At 54.8% G+C, this 19,501-nt stretch overlaps 2 protein-coding genes across 3 annotated transcripts; one reads left to right on the top strand and one right to left on the bottom strand.

Moving 5' to 3' along the window:
• The first annotated feature begins 2,179 nt into the window (after nucleotides 1–2,179).
• On the top strand, nucleotides 2,180–11,846 carry idh3b (isocitrate dehydrogenase (NAD(+)) 3 non-catalytic subunit beta). 2 transcript variants are annotated; one of them, XM_006626520.3, is made up of 11 exons: nucleotides 2,180–2,283; nucleotides 3,831–4,016; nucleotides 4,729–4,849; nucleotides 5,205–5,265; nucleotides 6,060–6,192; nucleotides 7,023–7,156; nucleotides 7,234–7,336; nucleotides 8,227–8,373; nucleotides 8,743–8,837; nucleotides 9,713–9,773; nucleotides 10,943–11,846. In XM_006626520.3, the coding sequence occupies exons 1-11, from the start codon at nucleotides 2,242–2,244 to the stop codon at nucleotides 11,015–11,017; spliced, it is 1,158 nt and encodes a 385-aa protein (XP_006626583.1). In that variant the 5' UTR covers nucleotides 2,180–2,241; the 3' UTR covers nucleotides 11,018–11,846. The 2 variants fall into 2 exon arrangements, with proteins under 2 accessions (XP_006626583.1, XP_015216514.1); XM_015361028.2 differs by lacking the exon at nucleotides 10,943–11,846 and adding an exon at nucleotides 10,179–10,813.
• A 1,845-nt stretch (nucleotides 11,847–13,691) lies between these two features.
• LOC102684302 (perforin-1-like) lies at nucleotides 13,692–18,644 on the bottom strand. Its single transcript, XM_015340022.2, has 3 exons — nucleotides 18,154–18,644; nucleotides 15,910–16,470; nucleotides 13,692–14,757 (listed from the first exon to the last, which is right to left on the bottom strand). Exons 2-3 carry the CDS (start codon nucleotides 16,443–16,445, stop codon nucleotides 13,731–13,733), a joined length of 1,563 nt encoding a protein of 520 aa, XP_015195508.1. The 5' UTR covers nucleotides 16,446–16,470; nucleotides 18,154–18,644; the 3' UTR covers nucleotides 13,692–13,730.
• Nucleotides 18,645–19,501: the final 857 nt, after the last annotated feature.

Raw genomic sequence — 19,501 nt, 5'->3', positions numbered from 1 at the left:
GTCCACAACATTACCTGAATGTGCCAGGCAATTAGATGGGTGGCTTCTGTCTGCGTGCAGTGATAGTGGTTGACGTGATTTCAGAATAAATACACCTCGGTCAGGTAATGACTTTCAAGCAACGATTCAACCATCAAGACAAAGGAGCTTTCAAAACATCTGGAATAAAGACGTACAGTATAAAGGCACAGATCAGGAGAAGACTCTTATTGTCTCTCCGAGCACGATGAAGAGGATCGGGGGACATTGGAGAGGGATCGACTGTGAGGCCAGTGGCCACAGGAAGAGCTGCAGAGCTCAGCTGGTGAGGGGGGAGAAGAGGTCCATGAGCTGACAATCTCCCGTCAGTCCACAAAGATGGCCTGTATAGAGCTTGACCACTGCTGTCCCCCAGCTCCCCGAGACAGCTGGACAAATCCACCAAGAAGAGCTGCACACAGGAGCACCAGGCAATGTGGAGGACGTCCCCAGCTGGACTACTGCATTCACAGGTCTGAACCCATCAACCATCCACATACGTCTCTCCAGCTTTGTGGACATTTACTGAGAAGTCTTACATTTAGAAGTCGTTACATGAGCATTCAGGCTTTGAATAAAATATCAAGTTTAAAAAGATGTGCCTGCATCATTTTTGAATTTCAGAACAACCATCCACACCGGGTACCTTCCCCTGCAACAGAGCTCACTGCATCTCCTGCAAGTACACATCTAAAACCACACTCATTCAAGGCCCCTCAGGACAATTCCGGATCACCCAGACAGCATCTTGTACCTTCAGCAACCTTATTTACTGTATCTCTTGCAGTGAATGCCCAGCCATCTACATTGGAGAAACAGGAAGGAGACTCGGAGACCGCTTCAGAGAATATGTCAGGGCTGTAAAGATTAAAGATCTCTCCAAGCCCATTGTTTCTCATTTCACCTCTGACGGCCACGACCACTCTAATCTCTCCGTCTGTGTTCTCAAAGACGGTTTTCCGAACTCATACATCAGAAAGACTACCAAAACCAAAATTATTCTGCAGCTAAGATCACACATTCTCCCTTCCCTTAACGACAGACTACTGTTCTTTTAAATTTTCTCCATTCATTGGGGAAGTTTCATTTCACACCTCTCTGCACCCATTCTGACTTCACACCTCTTGATTGGCCTCTCTTTCTGTCCCCTGCTCCCGCCTCTCACTCCTCCTCTCTCCCAGCCTTTGTTCTCCCGCTACTTTACCTTTGCCTACTGCCCTGTCTCTCTCACACCTGAAGAAGGCTCCACGGCCGAAACGTTGAGTTCTCTTTCTTCTTTTTTTCAGCATGGAATAAACCTATTACTTGTTCCTAATATAGTGACTATTTGCCTTTGCTCATATGCCTTTTCTGCTTAGCAACAGTATAAAAGGACAATTCAAGCACATTATTTTAACGTTTATTTCTGTTTACTTCCTTTTGTCTATATTCAGGGTAAAATTGCTTCTTAAGAATAATGTGGTCAATTACAAAGAAATGTTTGTAGAGAGAAAAACAACTCCTAATATGGAAATTTAGAATGAGCTTTCCTGTGTGAATTCACTGTATTAAATTCATCGATTTCGATTTTTAAGAACTTTATTTTCTTTTCGCAAAAAAATACAGGGCATCACAAATTAGAAAGCTTTACATTAATATACATACTTAAAACAGTATATATGATCACATCTCATTACATTTTGACACGGTACCAGTTACATAGCAACAATTTCTTTTTTTCTGGTGCAAATCACATTCTTTACTTAAACATGATAATGTTTTTCACAGTTTCTTGAGATATTGACCTATGCCCTCTATTTCCCACAGATTTTCTGCTTCCTCCCTCCCTTCTCGCATGAACCATCTTGGTGGAGAGGTTACCCCCAGATCTGTATGAGAGCTGCTCAGATCTGTATGATTGTATCCTCCCCATGGGCATGAATAAATGACTCTGCTTGACCACACCTAACCTGAGTGAAGGGTTTTCTTCGACAGTTTACACACTATTTTATTTCGTTAAATGTCAATTAACGATTTTCGTGTTTTGTTAATGGTTATAAATAAAGCATTTAAAAAAGTCATACGGATTAAAGGTTAATTATAAACCCTGCCAGACAGCTCTCTTCCCATTCGACCACGGTATTGTGACGTCACGTTACAGGGCGCAGGAGCGGCGTGACCCAGAAGCAGAACTGCTGAGGAGAGTTTTGCTTCCGGTGTCAGGGTCATAAGCACACCTGCAGCATGGCGGCGGCTATCAGAGGGGGTCTGTCAGCACTGAGCAAGGTGAGGGGGTTAGGACTGGTCCGGGAGAGAGACGGAGACGAGGGGGTAGGCTTGGGGTATGAGAGAGAGAGAGGGAAGACGGGGCTGCTGGAGCCCTGCCTGTTATCACAGGCCTGAAAGGCAGTGAAGATGCAGAGCTGGTGCGGACTGGCGCACTTTGTAAGATACGGATCAAGTGCTTTTGTTTGAATTTAGTCAAAAACGAATTGGAATGATTCTTGTTGAGGTATCAGGCTATACCACCAAGTCTATGGCAAAGGATTTACTGGAGAATACAGTGTTTCAGGCTTAGTCCAGCAATGCAGTCGGTGAATATGGCATATGAAAACTTCCATCTCAACTGTGAGTGTGAGCACGGGCTCAGACGGAGTTTCCATAGTTGATCCAGGTTTGGGATCGCCATCTCCCGTTCCCTGTGACTCCCAGTGCTGCTCTGTGTGAGTCTGTCCTCCCCTGTCACTCCCTGTGAGTCTGTCCTCCCCTGTCACTCCCAGTGCTGCTCTGTGTGAGCCTGTCCTCCCCTGTCACTCCCTGTGAGCCTGTCCTCCCCTGTGACTCCCAGTGCTGCTCTGTGTGAGTCTGTCCTCCCCTGTCACTCCCTGTGAGTCTGTCCTCCCCTGACACTCCCAGTGCTGCTCTGTGTGAGTCTGTCCTCCCCTGTCACTCCCTGTGAGTCTGTCCTCCCCTGTGACTCCCAGTGCTGCTCTGTGTGAGTCTGTCCTCCCCTGTCACTCCCTGTGAGTCTGTCCTCCCCTGTCACTCCCAGTGCTGCTCTGTGTGAGTCTGTCCTCCCCTGTCACTCCCTGTGAGTCTGTCCTCCCCTGTCACTCCCAGTGCTGCTCTGTGTGAGTCTGTCCTCCCCTGTCACTCCCTGTGAGTCTGTCCTCCCCTGTGACTCCCAGTGCTGCTCTGTGTGAGTCTGTCCTCCCCTGTCACTCCCTGTGAGTCTGTCCTCCCCTGTGACTCCCAGTGCTGCTCTGTGTGAGTCTGTCCTCCCCTGTCACTCCCTGTGAGTCTGTCCTCCCCTGTGACTCCCAGTGCTGCTCTGTGTGAGTCTGTCCTCCCCTGTCACTCCCTGTGAGTCTGTCCTCCCCTGTCACTCCCTGTGAGTCTGTCCTCCCCTGTAACTCCCAGTGCTGCTCTGTGTGTCTGTACTAATGTGTCAATCCTGACCCTGTATATTAATCGTGTGTTAATGCTGTGTTAATTCTGACTCTGTGTGTTAATGGTGTGTCAGTGCTGTGTTAATTCTGACTCTGTGTGAGCCTGTACTAATAATGTGTTAATGCTGACTCTGTGTCACTCTGCGTCAGTGCTGACTCTGTATATTAATCCTCAGTGCTGACGGTGTGTGTCACTCTGCGTCAGTGCAGACTCTTTGTGTCTCTGCATCAGTGCTGACTGTGTGTAAATGCTGTGTTAATCCTGACCCTGTGTCACTCTGTGAAAATGCTGTGTCAGTGCTCACTCTGTGTGTCACTCTGTGTGTCACTCTGTGTGTCACTCTGTGTGTCACTCTGCGTCAGTCCTGACTCTGTGTGTTGTAGGGTCTCAGCGCCCACTGGCTCCAGCAGAGCTCTCGTGGGCTCAGGGTGGCACATGGCCTGTGCTGCGCCTCCCAGTCTGCCCAGGCTGCGCCTCCTGCCCATGCTGACAGCATATTTCGGGTGACCATGATCCCAGGGGATGGCGTGGGACCCGAGCTCATGACCGCCGTCAAGGAGGTGTTCAAGGTAATGCACTCTCGCCCCTCTTCCCTCTGTTCCGTGTCCTGGGGGCTGGGACACAGCCACACCGCACATGAAGACACACCAGTCCCCGTGTTCTCCCCCCTGTTAAACACTCAAACAGGGCATCTTGCACGTCTGAACCTTACATTTAGCCGTACAGTATTGTCTGATACCAATGCTTTTATTAACTTATATTAACGCCTGACAATCTCTCGTCTTACAGCTGTACAGTACTTCCCACAGCGGTTTTCTGGGCACCCTCAGAGTCTGCCCACTCATAACGTACAGCTGTACTGCTGTGTATCTGTTACACCACACTGACAGCCCGGTGGAGGTGCAGCTCGGTTTCTCTGCTGTCTGTTCTTGTTTATTCTTCTCTTATCCTGACAGTAAGAACACAAGACCAGTTACTAATGGGATGAGGCCACGGGCCTGTGTTGTGCGTATATTGCTCGAGGATTTGTATCGGTGCCTCTGCTCGCGGCTCTTTCTCTTTAACGTGACGCCGATGCTGCCCAGCAGTCGGTTGCAGCACCAGAGCATTGCTGGTAGACCCAGTTGCGACAAAATCATGTCTGAGAAGGTGAGAGTAAGGAAGGCACGTTTTTAACACTTTTCAGTCATCCTTGTGCAAGAGAACAGTGGGGAAGAGCCATGTTGGAGAAATAGTTGTTTTCAAGGTGCGTCCCTTCTCCCTCCTGTCTGTCTCTCGCAGGCCGGGGATGTCCCGGTGGAGTTTGAGGAGTTCCATCTCAGCGAGGTACAGAACACGGCCAGTGAGGGCAAGCTGGAGGAAGTGCTGGGCTCCATGAGGACCAACCGGGTGGCCATTAAAGGTGCAGTGAGAGGGAGGGAGGGGTTGAGGACTCTGGGATAGGGAGCAGGGGTCAGGGGTCAGGGCTGTGGGCTGGAGGTCAGGGGTCAGGGGTCTGAGAAAAGAGCAGTGGTCAGTGGGACACTGAGCTCCAGGGGTGGCGGTAGTGCCATACACTTCACTCCGACGGCTGCATTATGAACCCCGGCTGTGTAAATGTGCACACCTGATTTTATTCACTGTGTTTGCAAAGCGAAGAGACTTTCTCATTCTTAAGCAGATTGGTGCAGGTTTTGTTTCTATCAGACTGTCTCAGCTGTTGATCACTCTGTGTCTCACTCTCTGTCTCTGTCCCTCCCTGCTGCCTCTCTCTCTAGGGAAGATCCACACACCCATGGAGTACAAGGGCGAGCTGGCCTCCTACGAGATGAGGCTGCGGTGAGTACAGCTGACAGGCGATGATGGAGAGACAGTTTCTCTTCACTGGTGTGTGCCGTTTGGAGAATAGCACTCGAGTTACACTTGCACTGCTGGAAAAATAGCTTTTTACCTGTTACGTCATTCCACAGTTATGCTTAAGGCTTCACTGTCTGGCATCCATGGGGAGTGATAAACCCAACGTTATAGAACGTCATGTGACAGTATGTAAGCTGAAATTAAAATAAGTGGTAACACTCTCTTATACATTCTCACTTACAACTGTGATCATTATTGTTATTATTACAGTTGTGTAGTCATACACAATTACTTATTACAGCATGCTTTGTAGTACTTTAATGATACAATTACATTTCAAGCAAGGAGCAAAAGAATAAAATAACCTAGAGCTTCACATACGTTAATTCCTGGTGTTGGCTTGCTTTTCACATCACTAGAAAGCTTTGATGTGTGAGTGAAAGAAAATGCAGCAAGCACACGGCAGCAGTTATTCCATACAGCCCTCGCGAGAGAGAGGACACGCACACCAGACAGTGCAGAGCAAGACTGGGGCGGTAGTGTCAGTATTTCAAGATGCATCTTGGCTAAGATTACACATTGTCTACATCAGATGGAACAGGACAGTAAAGGTTCACTTAGTAGACCATTATAGTTCACAGAAAGTCACATAGTACAGCTTTTACTGTTGTTTAAAAAGTAGTGCATCATATTGCAACATTTGTGATAAACAGTAGGTTTAACAGGACTTCAGGTAGTGAACCATCTGTGATGTGCTGTGCTGTTGTCTTTCTCAGGCGGAAGCTGGACCTTTTTGCAAATGTGGTCCATGTGAACAGTCTGCCGGGGTACAGCACCCGGCACAATAACCTGGACCTGGTGATCATCCGTGAGCAGACTGAGGGGGAGTACAGCTCTCTGGAGCACGAGGTACAGCGTGCCATGCATTCTGACACTGTATGGCCCTCGCTGCCTCACGGCTCACCTCTCACCCCTCGCTGCCTCACGGCTCACCTCTCACCCCTCGCTGCCTCGGTGCCTCACCTCTCACCCCTCGCTGCCTCGGTGCCTCACCTCTCACCCCTCGCTGCCTCGGTGCCTCACCTCTCACCCCTCGCTGCCTCGGTGCCTCACCTCTCACCCCTCGCTGCCTCGGTGCCTCGCTGCCTCACCCCTCGCTGCCTCGCTGCCTCACCTCTCACCCCTCTCACCCCTCGCTGCCTCACCGCTCACCCCTCGCTGCCTCGCCGCCTCACCCCTCGCTGCCTCGCCGCCTCACCCCTCGCTGCCTCGCCGCCTCACCCCTCGCCGCCTCACCCCTCGCCGCCTCACCCCTCGCCGCCTCACCCCTCGCCGCCTCGCCGCCTCACCCCTCGCCGCCTCACCCCTCGCTGCCTCACCCCTCGCTGCCTCACCCCTCGCTGCCTCGCCGCCTCACCCCTCGCTGCCTCGCCGCCTCACCCCTCGCTGCCTCACCTCTTACCCCTCGCCGCATCACTGCACACCTCTCATGGCCTCATGGCCTCATGGCCTCATCTCTCACTGCTCACCTCTTGCCTCTCGCTGCCTCACCTCTCATGGCCTCACGGCTCACCTCTCACTGCAGTAATACTGTAGAGTGCAGCAGCTCTGTGTGCCCCAGTTCCTGAGTGGCAGATGTGTGATAAAGAGCTGTTTCGGCTGCTCTTGGATGCTCAGTGTTCTTCCCTCTCCCTCTCTGCTTCCTCCCTCCCCCCTCCTTCACGCCTGCCTGCGCTCAGAGTGTGACGGGAGTGATCGCGTGTCTGAAGATCATCACGCGGGAGAAGTCTCGCCGCATCGCCAAGTTCGCCTTCGACTACGCCACCAAGAAGGGCCGCAGCAAGGTCACCGCGGTGCACAAGGCCAACATCATGTCAGTCCGTCTCCGTGCTGCTTTTCTGTCAGTCCTGCGCGCCGTGTCTGCCGTTAACTGTGTGTCTCTGGCTGCAGGAAGCTTGGCGACGGACTCTTTCTGCAGAGCTGTGCAGAGGTGGCCGAATTCTACCCCAAGATCAAATATGAGAACATGATCATCGACAACTGCTGCATGCAGGTATTGGCTCCACGTCCTCAGAGCGTGAGCTCGCAGACAGGAAGCCGTGGTGCTCGTTGAGCTGCCAGCGCTCTCTCTCTCTCCCTGGGCTGGCCGAGATTGTAAGAATGAACTTGCATAAACGGGACTTTTAAGTCAAGTTAGTCATCTTATTATTCACTGGCCTGTGTGTTTGTTACTGGATTTTGTATTATAATTCTAGGTTTTTAATATTTTTTTTCTTAATAAGCAGTTTGTTTTAATTTGTGAATATCGTGAGTGCTCATTCACTGTGTGTTCACCTGCCCCTGAGAATCCTCTCCCGTCTCCTCCTTTGTTTCCCTTCTGGTCTCCGCTGTCCTGCTTCTCCTCCCTCCTTTCTCTCAGTCTCTCATTTGTCCCACATGGACATGAGTCCCAAGCAGTGGGAGGGGCATCAGTACCAGGCAGAGCTGGGCATCAGTCCCACCTGGTGGGTAGGGCAATGTCTCCATCCCTGGCGATGGGTGTGGCTGTCAGTGTGTCTGCCCCTTTGTGATGGGAGGGGTGGGGTGTCAATCTCAAGTAGTGGGCGGGACTATCAGTGTGTCTGCCCCTTTGTGATGGGAGGGGTGGGGTGTCAATCTCAAGTAGTGGGCGGGACTATCAGTGTGTCTGCCCCTTCGTGATGGGAGGGGTGGGGTGTCAGTCTCAAGTAGTGGGCGGGACTGTCAGTGTATCTGCCCCTCGTGATGGGAGGGGTGGGGTGTCAATCTCAAGTAGTGGGCGGGACTGTCAGTGTGTCTGCCCCTCGTGATGGGAGGGGTGGGGTGTCAGTCTCATGCAGTGGGCAGGGCAAGGTGTCAGCAGTGCCAATGCGGCACTATGGCCAGAGCCTTATGTTAATGCAACTCTGTGTGCTGCTTCCCCAGCTGGTGCAGAACCCGTACCAGTTTGATGTGCTTGTGATGCCCAACCTGTATGGAAACATCATCGACAACCTGGCAGCCGGGCTGGTGGGGGGAGCCGGCGTGGTACCAGGAGAGAGCTACAGCGCGGAGTACGCCGTCTTCGAGACCGTGAGTCATCGGCAGGCTCTAAGCCCACTGACCTCCACTTAGTCTCCGTTAGAGTGTCTCTGACTCCAAGTCTGTTGGAGAGTGTGAGAGTGTGAGAGTGTGAGAGTGTGAGAGTGTGAGAGTGTGAGAGTGTGAGAGTGTGAGAGTGTGAGAGTGTGTGAGAGTGAGTGTGTGACAGTCCGAGATCATCCTGGATCAGAGGTAGGACTGTCGGGTTGTGGGACTGTGTGTGTGTCTGAGGTAGGACTGTTGGGCTGTGTGAGAATGCGTGTGCGTGTCTGGGGTAAGCTGTGGGAGACAGTGTGTGTGTGTCTGGGGTAGGACTCTTTTCATCAGTGTCCATCCCAACACCCTCTTTCTCTGTTTCAGGGTGCGCGGCACCCCTTTGCCCAGGCTGTGGGCAGGAACATCGCCAACCCCACGGCCATGTTGCTCAGTGCTGCCAACATGCTGCGCCACCTCAAGTGAGTGTCTCAGCCCAGACTGTACCCCCCAGACACACACTGGCATCACAGACTGTACCCCCAAGCACAAACTGACATCATGGTACACTATATTAGAATCTGTATATTAAAATCTGTATATCTAAGAGATTGGAGTACAGATACCTGGCTAGGCTGATAAATCTGTCAAAAGCCATTTCCATTTGTACCTGTTTATGCAGCAGAGCATTTTGCTGTGGAAGTCCAAGTGAAATATTCTGCTCTCGGGTGACGCCTCCTGGTAATAGAACCCACAACCGCCCAGTTCCAAATCCAGCACTCTAACTTGTCCTCCACATTGCTGGCCCTAATTAGGGAGCACGTCTCTAATTCCCTAAGCCCCGTTAGAGGCTCCGTGCCCTTGTCAGTACTTCATGATTTGGAACCGTGGCTCTGTTCTCGGGCTGCCTCCAAACTGCGCCGAGTTCTGAGAATGGGAATTTTAACTCCTTGTCCATTATTTTTTGCTGCACTTCTCACTTACTGTGTTGTATTATTGTATGATTTTGTTAAGGCGTTAATAAAATATCTATCTATTCTGCTGTTAAGTGGCCATTGGTTGTTGTGGTAAAACGTGTGCTGGGTATCTAGCATCTGGAGTACAGCCGTGTAGATAATCCCTTCTCTGCCTCTGTTTAGTGTCCCGGAGGAGAGAGTGGTTGGTGTGTTTAGTGGGTGGAGAGCAGTTTTCCATGCTGTGAGAGCAGGCCCTGTCCTGCAGGAGTGCAGGCAGGCCCTGTTGCACATACAGCAATCTGCACAGTGACAGTCTGTCCTGTAAGTATGGCTGTTGAACTGCCGGTGGCGGAGGTGTAGCCTCAGTGCTCTGTGGCCTGACTGTGCTGATGTTGTTGCAGCCTGGAGTACCACTCCCACATGGTGACTGAGGCGGTGAAGAGGGTGATCAAGCTGGGCAAGGTAATGTCCCTTTCTCTGTGTCCTGTGTCTGCTGCCCCAGTCCTGCGCTCTGGCCAGTGTGCGTGCCTGCTGCTGCAGGAGATGGAGCCCCCTAGTCTGGCACTGTGCTCCTTCGGGCATGTGGTTAACAGTAAGCTGTTACAGGCTCTGTTCCTCTGCCTGGCCACTGCCAAGTTCTGTGACCTTGGATGTCGGTGTCTTCTTTTGACCCCACAGGCCCCAGTGTCCACACTGACTGTGTGAGAGACGCTGGGTCAGTGTGGGACACTATTCCAGCACTGTGCTCGCTGTATTTGAGAATGATTAACAGGATGTCCACTGTTGTCCATATATGTATTTATCCATTGCCATGGCTGAAAAAGCTCCCTCCTTCCCTCTCCATCTCCCTGTCCCTCTGTGTCCCAGGTGAAAACGAGAGATCTGGGGGGGTACTCTACCACCAGTGATTTTGTGCGCGCCGTCATCGACAACCTTCACCCCACACATCTGCGCTGAGGACCGACTGGGACCCCCTTCCCAAGAAACCCCAATACCCACACTCCCCTGGGACACTGCTTGCTGCCCTCCTCCTGTCCTGCACGTCTAACTGCCCCAGCCCAGATTGCCCCCGGGCTGTTTCTGTCACTGCAGGGCTTCCTCTTGTAAATAAGAAATATATGTGTGCTGTTAGTGCCACCTTCATCTTGTACCTTTTTGGATGGTCTTATGAACTCCAGCCACCTCTGGATCACCTGGGAGACACTTACCTGGGTCCCTCACACCTGTGGCCCCTCGCTCAGCTCGTACCCAGCCTCCCGCAGCCCCTGTCTGTGCGGTGTCTCAGGCCGACAGCTGTGCACTCAGGGCAGGCTGGGCTCCTGCCCCTCCCTGCAGCCCGGGAGCTCTAGGAGGCAGGCTGACACTCCTGGGGCTGGACGTGACAGGACTACACTGAGGTGTCCTGTCAGTGTGTGCTGAGCAGTTGGTGTCCCTTGGCTCTCTGGGCGGTGTTACAGTCGAGACTGAACTTCATTTAAAGGAAATAAAAATCAAAGCTATCAGACTGCGTGCGAGTCTGTGACTGCGGCCCGTGTGAATTGGAGCCACTTCCAGCATAAGTTTGCAACAGTTTAATACAGATTTGTTAGTGTGCTCTTTCATGTCTAACAGTGTGCCTGTGTTCTTGTCAGGTGAGGACAGGAGACCTGGGAGGCTATGCTTCCTGTGATGAGTTCACCAGAGCCGTCATCGCCAACCTGGTCTGAGGCACGCTACTGATTCTCGCCTTCTGATCCGTCACGCCCTCTCTGAGCTGATTAGCAACCCAGGCTGTATTCAGTCGGCCCCCTGTTCCCTGTGCTTATTCCCGGTCTCTGCTCTCTTCCCCCTGGTTCCTCCGGGCTGTGGCACGAAAGCCCCGTTCCATACACACCCTGCAGCATGCTCAACAGCACTGCTCCTGTGAGATCATTTATTGGTTTCCAATATTTGGGGAAAAATACTTAGTTTTAAGCTAGCATTGTAGAGGTGTCAGTACTTATTTCTGTCTGTGTCCCACTCTTACTCCATACTGAGCGTATTGTGCGGAATTCAAGTTCTGCTCTTCCAGGAGGAGAGTGGTTAGTGTCCGGGCGAGGTAGCTGAGTGGCAGAATAGATGCAGTCCTGCCTGTTCTGCAGCTTGAGTGTGTTTCACCCTGACCGCTGCACTCATTAACGCATGTGAGGCTGGCTGTGGTCTTCAGCATCTGCTGTCTTGCCAGAAACTGCTCGTTCTAACCGTTCGCTTGTTATTTACAGTAAAGGTAACGCTAAACAACAAAGCATCATTGATTAAATGCACCTCTTCACTGGAAAGCACACATTGCTCTGTCGTGAGAAGCACAGTTGTGGGGAGCAGCGCTGGGCCCTGCAGCTGTCCGAGCTGCGGCGGAGCCCCACTCTCGCTGACACTCGGCGCTGCTGACCCAGCGGGGAGCACTGGATCTGCACAGCCTGGCTGCTGTGGCTGCAGCCATGAGGAGCTTGGTTATGTGTTCCTTCAATATGTATGTCTGTTTCTGTGGATCAAATAAATTTTCTTTGAAATTTAGAATGTTCTTAACTCAGTAAAATAATTTCCAGTGAAGAGAGGGAATGATTAGAGCCGAGAGAGGCAGCGTGGGCCAGTGGGTAGAGCCCAGAGAGAGGGAGGCAGTGTGGGCCAGTGGGTAGAGCCCAGAGAGAGGGAGGCAGCGTGGGCCAGTGGGTAGAGCCCAGAGAGAGGGAGGCAGCGTGGGCCAGTGGGTAGAGCCCAGAGAGAGGGAGGCAGCGTGGGCCAGTGGGTAGAGCCCAGAGAGAGGGAGGCAGCGTGGGCCAGTGGGTAGAGCCCAGAGAGAGGGAGGCAGCGTGGGCCAGTGGGTAGAGCCCAGAGAGAGGGAGGCAGTGTGGGCCAGTGGGTAGAGCCGAGAGAGGGAGGCAGTGTGGGCCAGTGGGTAGAGCCCAGAGAGAGGGAGGCAGTGTGGGCCAGTGGGTAGAGCCCAGAGAGAGGGAGGCAGTGTGGGCCAGTGGGTAGAGCCCAGAGAGAGAGAGGCAGTGTGGGCCAGTGGGTAGAGCCCAGAGAGAGGGAGGCAGTGTGGGCCAGTGGGTAGAGCTGAGAGAGGGAGGCAGTGTGGGCCAGTGGGTAGAGCCCAGAGAGAGGGAGGCAGTGTGGGCCAGTGGGTAGAGCCCAGAGAGAGGGAGGCAGTGTGGGCCAGTGGGTAGAGCTGAGAGAGGGAGGCAGTGTGGGCCAGTGGGTAGAGCTGAGAGAGGGAGGCAGTGTGGGCCAGTGGGTAGAGCCCAGAGAGAGGGAGGCAGTGTGGGCCAGTGGGTAGAGCTGAGAGAGGGAGGCAGTGTGGGCCAGTGGGTAGAGCTGAGAGAGGGAGGCAGTGTGGGCCAGTGGGTAGAGAACCACTCAGAACCATTCAGCTCATCTGCCCTGTTAAGTAGTTTGTTGTTGATCAGTCCAAAGAATTTCGTGGTCTTACCGAAACATATCTATATGGATCTTTTTGCTCAAAAGAATTTAACTCCCAAAGAATTCCTTTACAATTTCACCCCACCCCAACGAAGTGCAGCCCCACCTGGGAGACACAGTGGCCATTTTACACCAGCAGCCCCACCTGGGAGACAGCACCAGGTGAAGGAAGGGAAACTACAAGGAGGTCAGACTGTGGAAGATCAGGGTGGAGTTCAATCAGGACACCAGGTTGAACACTCCTACCCTTAGTGTTTACCAACCTGTATGACATGAGCCACCACCCACTGAACAATGTCACTTTTCTAACCTGGATAATGAGGCTTTAAATCTCAAGGGGACTGACAAGCCACACTCCTTATGGAGATGGGCATAGCTAATGCAGAGGCTCTCAGGGTCTGAATTCTGCCATTTCATCTGCATCCTCTTTGGGCTCTTTGGAAGTGCACTGAGCTGGGATTCCTGCCTTAATCTTAAAACTTTACTTAAAACACAAAGGAAGAAGAGAGGTCGTGTCATTTAGACAACTGGGTTTTAAAGCTCTGCAGACCACAAACACGAAATTGCACACACTTTAAGGAGCACCGACGTGTAGACAGGGCAGCATGACAGTGCAGTGATCAGCATTGCTGGCCTGCAGCTCTGGGGCCCTGGGGTTCAATTCGCGACCTGTGGAGATATCGGGGGGAGTTCGAATTCTCTCCGTGTGTGTGTGTGGGTTTCTTCCCAGAGTCCGAAGACGTGCTGGTAGGCTAACTGGTTTCTGGGATGACTGCCCCTGATGTGAGTGTGTGTCTGTGTTCCCTGCGATGGACTGGCATCCTGTCCAGTCTGCACCCCCCCTTGCGCCCTTAGCTTACTGGAATGGGTCCTGGTTGCCCCTCGAACCCGTACTGGACACAGCGATTAGAGAACAGATGGACAGATGGACACGTGGACACAGGCTGGATGCTTCAGGAGGTTTATTCATTCCCTGCCGCTGCACTAGGGGGTGGGCTTGTAGGTGCGACAGCTAAGGCCGGTCAGGTGGGGGTCGCAGGTGAAGGTGTAGGAGTAGTAGAAGACGCCGCCCTGGGCCAGCGAGCAGCTGGAGGAGTGGGAGCCCTGCTGGGGGGTGAGCGTGCAGCGGCCCAGCTTGTCGTCGTGCTGCACGTCCTTGTCCCAGACCTCGAAGACCAGCTGCTGGGCCGAGTGCCCCGCGCCGAAGTCGTAGGCGGCGTTCCAGACCGGGTTGTTGTTCTCCTTGACAAAGTGGGTCTGCTGGAACCTGCTGCCGAACCACACCTTCACGTAGCCCTCCGTCTGGCCCACCGGGTCTCCGCGCAGCCCGCTGGCCCGCTCCACGGTCACGCGCAGGCGGCCCCAGCCCGGCTCCAGGGGGCAGCAGTTGGAGTGCAGGTTTGGGACCCCGGAGCAGGACTGGGCAGCGGCGCTCCCCTCCTGCAGGGCATGGCCCTGGATGTGGCTCCTCACGGCCCTCTTCAGCGCCTCCCGCACCCGGGGCTCGCGCACCAGCTCGTGCAGGGGGTGCAGGGCGCAGGAGACGACGTCGGGGAAGTCCGTCAGGCTGCGGAGCCAGTCCGTGAAGGAGGGGCGGCCGCCCCCGGAGCGCAGGGCCTCGCGGAGCCACTGCTGCCCCCCCTGCACCTCCATCAGGTGCGCCAGGAAGCCGGACGAGAAGCCCATCTTGGAGTCGTGGTTCTCCAGCACGGCCCGGCAGCGGGCGGAGGAGGCGGAGGCGCCCACAAGCCCCAGCTGCAGCGCCAGCTGGGCGCTCAGGCACTCGCTGGCGAAGGAGGCCGTGTGGCCGTTCAGCGTGGCCAGGCAGCTGCGGATGGCCGTGGTGCGGCGCAGCCAGCCGCCCAGCTCCGCCTGCCGCACGTAGTGGGTGCCGTAGGTGTCGATCAGGCGCTGGTACGCGGCCTTGGTACTGGAGTTGTACTGCGGCGGCAGGCCCTGCAGGTGCCGCAGGAAGTCCGTGCTCAGGGGCGGCCGGTCCGTCAGCCTGAACCTGCGGGGAAACCAACAGGAGCGCAGTGGGAGACTGGGTCCGTGGCCCAGAACCGGCCGACGGGCTGGGATCGGCCCGGCCGGGGGCAGGACGAAGGAGGATACCCTGTGAGTGGGTATCGGGCACAGCTACTGTATGATCACGTGGTCTGTCAGCTCAGGCTTGGTTACTGTTGCACTGGGGCCTACCCTGGTATTAAGTAGGGGCGCCACCTTAGAGTACAGAGCCCCTACAGAGTTGGGTACCCCAAGAACCCATTTTTCAATGTAGTCCTGATCCTGACGATGAGCTCATCTGCTGCCCCCTCTACAGCTGGGTGCTAGCGAGACCTGTGTAGCAGTTTTAAAACCTGCTGCTTTGCTGGGTAACTGCGATCAGGAAAGTGGGTGTGTTTGAGTCCTTATCATGGGGGGCCTTGTGCCCTTGAGTTTCCTTTGCTCTCCCACCAAACCCTGGGGCGCCAGAGGGGTGTCAGACACAGGGGTGCTGGAGGTGGGAAGCATGTTCTCTGGGCTCAGCTGTAGGGGGCGCTCAACTAAACACAGGTGTAGGGGGAGGGAAAGAAGAGAGAGGACAGCCTGACTCCTGCAGATCCAGGATGTATCCCCAATCCTTGCAGGGGCATCAGAGCGCTAAAAATGATAATTTGATGAAAACAGAAAAGTCCTTTGGGTAGAGGTTTGCCCTTTCTCCGTGATAGAAACTGGCAGACCCGTCCCGATCGGCTGGGACTGGACTGATCCAGACTGGCTGAGGAGCTCGGCACGTGTCTGGAACTGAGCAGCACCAGCTTCCTGAACAGCAGAGATACAGTACGCTGTTCGCAATGCGCTGCCTTCGGAGAACATCAGTACGCTTTCATACAGTCAGGCACGTTCCAACACATGCCTTCGGTTTTACTGACCTCACTGTCCGTGCCTGTACAGTACCTACACGGTGCTACACGCCTGCCTGTGCTTCCATGGCCCTGCTGCTGGGTTTGGAAATTCAGTAATAGCGCTGTTGGTATCTGCCTCCCTGTCTTTCCTATCCTCCTGCCTGTTGCTGCGTTAATAATTCGGCCAGATCGTAATGGGCTGGAGTGAAGCGAATGGACCTCGATATGAGCTGAGCTCCACGTGTCCAGCGGGGGGCAGAATCGGCGGCCCTCACCTGTAGGACTTGCAGCTGAACTCGTCGGAGGAGAAGACGAACCTGTCCGCTCGGGCGTGAGACATGGCGAAGTGCGAGATCTGCGACTGCGTCCCACCCAAGGCCACCTTGCCCACCTTGTCCAGGTCCAGGCCTGCCTCCCACTGGTTGCTGATGGAGGAGGTGGAGCTGCTGACCACGGCCTCGTAGGACTCGTGCACGGCGCTGGCCAGCTGCTGCCGGCACTGGCTGCCGAAGCGCCAGTCCAGCACCGACAGGGGCAGCTTCTGCAGCTGGCCGCCCTGCAGCCGGTTCTCGCAGAGGGTGCAGGTTTGGTTGGGCGTCAGGAAGGTCCTCACGTCGATCACGTAGGCTCCCTTCCGCTGCATCCGGACAATGTCGAAGCCCTCGCCAGCCAGGTTGTAGCCGGGCACGAAGGGAGCCTGCTGGCACGCCGTGTACCAGCCCGTCCTGCACGCGAGGTGCCCGTCCAGCAGTGCCAGCACCTGCAGTGCCAGGGACAGAGGGCGAAGTCGCTGCTGTGTGAGAGAGGCCATGGCGGCGGGGGGCTCGGGGTTCGCTCTGAGGAGAGGAGATGGGGGACGACATCAACCCTCGTGAATTTACAGCCGGCTTTCCTCCCTCCTGTACTGTACATGACAGTGCTGTTGTGCGCGAGGTATACCAATTCTCCCTCTGTGGGCTATGAAATCGCCATTCAGCATTCTGTAACCATTAGACGATATTGATCACCGCGGCTCGTCTCTGGACAGTGACAGTCCGAGATCACCCTGGATCGCCGTGGGCTCGTCTCTGGACAGCGACAGTCCGAGATCACCCCGGATCACCGGGGGCTCGTCTCTGGACAGCGACAGTCCGAGATCACCCCGGATCACCGGGGGCTCGTCTCTGGACAGTGACAGTCCGAGATCACCCCGGATCACCGCGGGCTCGTCTCTGGACAGCGACAGTCCGAGATCACCCCGGATCACCGGGGGCTCGTCTCTGGACAGCGACAGTCCGGGATCACTGCGGGCTCGTCTCTGGACAGCGACAGTCCGAGATCACCGGGGGCTCATCTCTGGACAGCGACAGTCCGGGATCACTGCGGGCTTGTCTCTGGACAGCGACAGTCCGGGATCACCAGGGGCTCGTCTCTGGACAGCGACAGTCCGAGATCACCCCGGATCACCGGGGGCTCGTCTCTGGACAGCGACAGTCCGGGATCACCGCGGGCTCGTCTCTGGACAGCGACAGTCCGGGATCACCAGGGGCTCGTCTCTGGACAGCGACAGTCCGAGATCACCCCGGATCACCGGGGGCTCGTCTCTGGACAGCGACAGTCCGGGATCACCGCGGGCTCGTCTCTGGACAGCGACAGTCCGGGATCACCGCGGGCTCGTCTCTGGACAGCGACAGTCCGAGATCACCCCGGATCACCGCGGGCTCGTCTCTGGACAGCGACAGTCCGAGATCACCCCAGATCACCGGGGGCTCGTCTCTGGACAGCGACAGTCCGAGATCACCGGGGGCTCATCTCTGGACAGCGACAGTCCGGGATCACCGCGGGCTCGTCTCTGGACAGCGACAGTCCGGGATCACCAGGGGCTCGTCTCTGGACAGCGACAGTCCGAGATCACCCCGGATCACCGCGGGCTCGTCTCTGGACAGCGACAGTCCGGGATCACCGCGGGCTCGTCTCTGGACAGCGACAGTCCGGGATCACCAGGGGCTCGTCTCTGGACAGCGACAGTCCGAGATCACCCCGGATCACCGGGGGCTCGTCTCTGGACAGCGACAGTCCGGGATCACCGCGGGCTCGTCTCTGGACAGCGACAGTCCGGGATCACCAGGGGCTCGTCTCTGGACAGCGACAGTCCGAGATCACCCCGGATCACCGGGGGCTCGTCTCTGGACAGCGACAGTCCGGGATCACCGCGGGCTCGTCTCTGGACAGCGACAGTCCGAGATCAGCGGGGGCTCGTCTCTGGACAGCGACAGTCCGAGATCACCGGGGGCTCGTCTCTGGACAGCGACAGTCCGAGATCAGCGGGGGCTCGTCTCTGGACAGCGACAGTCCGAGATCACCGGGGGCTCGTCTCTGGACAGCGACAGTCCGAGATCACCGCGGGCTTGTCTCTGGACAGCGACAGTCCGAGATCACCGGGGGCTCGTCTCTGGGCAGCGACAGTGCGGGATCACAGCAACAGAGAGAGAGACGGTGAGTGTAGAAACTGGCACGTTTAGCAGAGGCAGTGCTCTCACCTTGTGGGCCTGGGTCCTTCCTCTTGGTCTCAGGGCTGGAGTCTCACTGTCTCTGTTGGTCACCCTTGGGCTGCTGCACAGAGCTCTGACTTCATTCACTCGCTCCCTCTGACTGCTGATGCTCGGTACCCAGTCGCCCCTTTTATGTCCAGGCCACTGTTTGTCTCTCGCTGCAGCCCATGGGAGCATGCCAGGCCTGGCCCGCTCTCAGGTGATAAAGATCGGGGGGGCCGAGTCAACACAAGCTCTCACCCAGGAAAGAAGAGCCAGTGTCTGGAGAGCTGAGTGGTGACACCTGGAGCCCTGCACAGGTGCTGTGTGCTGAGCGCTATCTGGGATGGGCTTGTGACCTTCCCAGGCTTATCGCTGTTCTGTGAGCGGAGCTCATCTGTGAGTGAGATCTGCCAGAGATCAATGGTACCCATCTGCTGCTGAATAATGAGCACTGAAAATATGTATATGATACATGTAAAGAACATAATCAAATGTGAACCTTTATTTAGGCAGTTGGTAGCTCAGGCATTATTGATGGCTAATATGTCCATTAATATCCGCGATGCGGGCCAGGGATCCTAGAGATCACCAGAACAGCAAAGGGGGGCTGTGAGGATGGGCAGTGCCCTCCAAAAGCACAGGGGCCACAGATTCCACCTTAGTTTTGTTTTATAGTTAAGAAATATATATTCGAACATTGGTTACATTTCTGACTGTGGTGCTTCCTTCAGAGGGCACACTGCTGCTGGGACCTCACCCAGCCAGACTTGCCATAGCTGTATGTTCTGAGTCACTGACCTGCTGGAGGGTGAAGCAGTAAGTATGGGAGCAGTTTCTTCTCCATCAGCAAAACCGATTTGAACTGTGAGCTTCAGAACCCACTCTGCTGCTGCTGTCTGCCACTAGTACCATCACTAAAGAGCAGGGAGGCAGCCCTGCGTGGCCAATCTGTCGGATTTTTATGAGCTATTCTCTTCTAGACTAGTAATAGATATTCAAATCCAGACTGAACATGTATTACTTCAGCCTAGCCTACTCACACCTTACATCATAGCCTGCTGCAACCATGGCTGCTGGTGCCGCTGTACATGCCACTGTGTGTCTCTGTGTTGGCCCACCAGGTAGATACATCTGTTCTGACCAGACTATCCTATTCTCCTCCCCACATGTCCAGATGGTGCTGGACTGGGCACCATCTGAGTTGGATGTTGCGTCACTGCTATGGATCCAAGAGGGGCATCGTGGATATAGCTTTCGTTTAGGAGGATTCCGCAGGTCTACAGAGAACTGCATGGAGTACTGACATACAGAAGACATGATGGATGGATTAATACCCTCATTCATTTATTAACTG

Source organism: Lepisosteus oculatus, chromosome 3 (assembly GCF_040954835.1).
Source record: "Lepisosteus oculatus isolate fLepOcu1 chromosome 3, fLepOcu1.hap2, whole genome shotgun sequence".
NCBI lineage: Eukaryota > Metazoa > Chordata > Actinopteri > Semionotiformes > Lepisosteidae > Lepisosteus > Lepisosteus oculatus.
This window is presented reverse-complemented; position numbering and strand designations above follow the sequence as displayed.

What these genes read in the sequence shown, in the direction of transcription:
- LOC102684302 (XM_015340022.2), bottom strand. Translation starts at nt 16,445, where the DNA reads ATGGCCTCTCTCACACAGCAGCGACTTCGCCCTCTGTCCCTGGCACTG. An exon ending in TTCAGCTGCAAGTCCTACAG is followed by an intron (nt 14,758 to 15,909) that starts GTGAGGGCCGCC and finishes GTTTCCCCGCAG; the next exon opens with GTTCAGGCTGACGGACCGGC.
- idh3b (XM_015361028.2), top strand. Translation starts at nt 2,242, where the DNA reads ATGGCGGCGGCTATCAGAGGGGGTCTGTCAGCACTGAGCAAG. An exon ending in GTGCACAAGGCCAACATCAT is followed by an intron (nt 7,157 to 7,233) that starts GTCAGTCCGTCT and finishes CTCTGGCTGCAG; the next exon opens with GAAGCTTGGCGACGGACTCT. An exon ending in TCGACAACTGCTGCATGCAG is followed by an intron (nt 7,337 to 8,226) that starts GTATTGGCTCCA and finishes CTGCTTCCCCAG; the next exon opens with CTGGTGCAGAACCCGTACCA.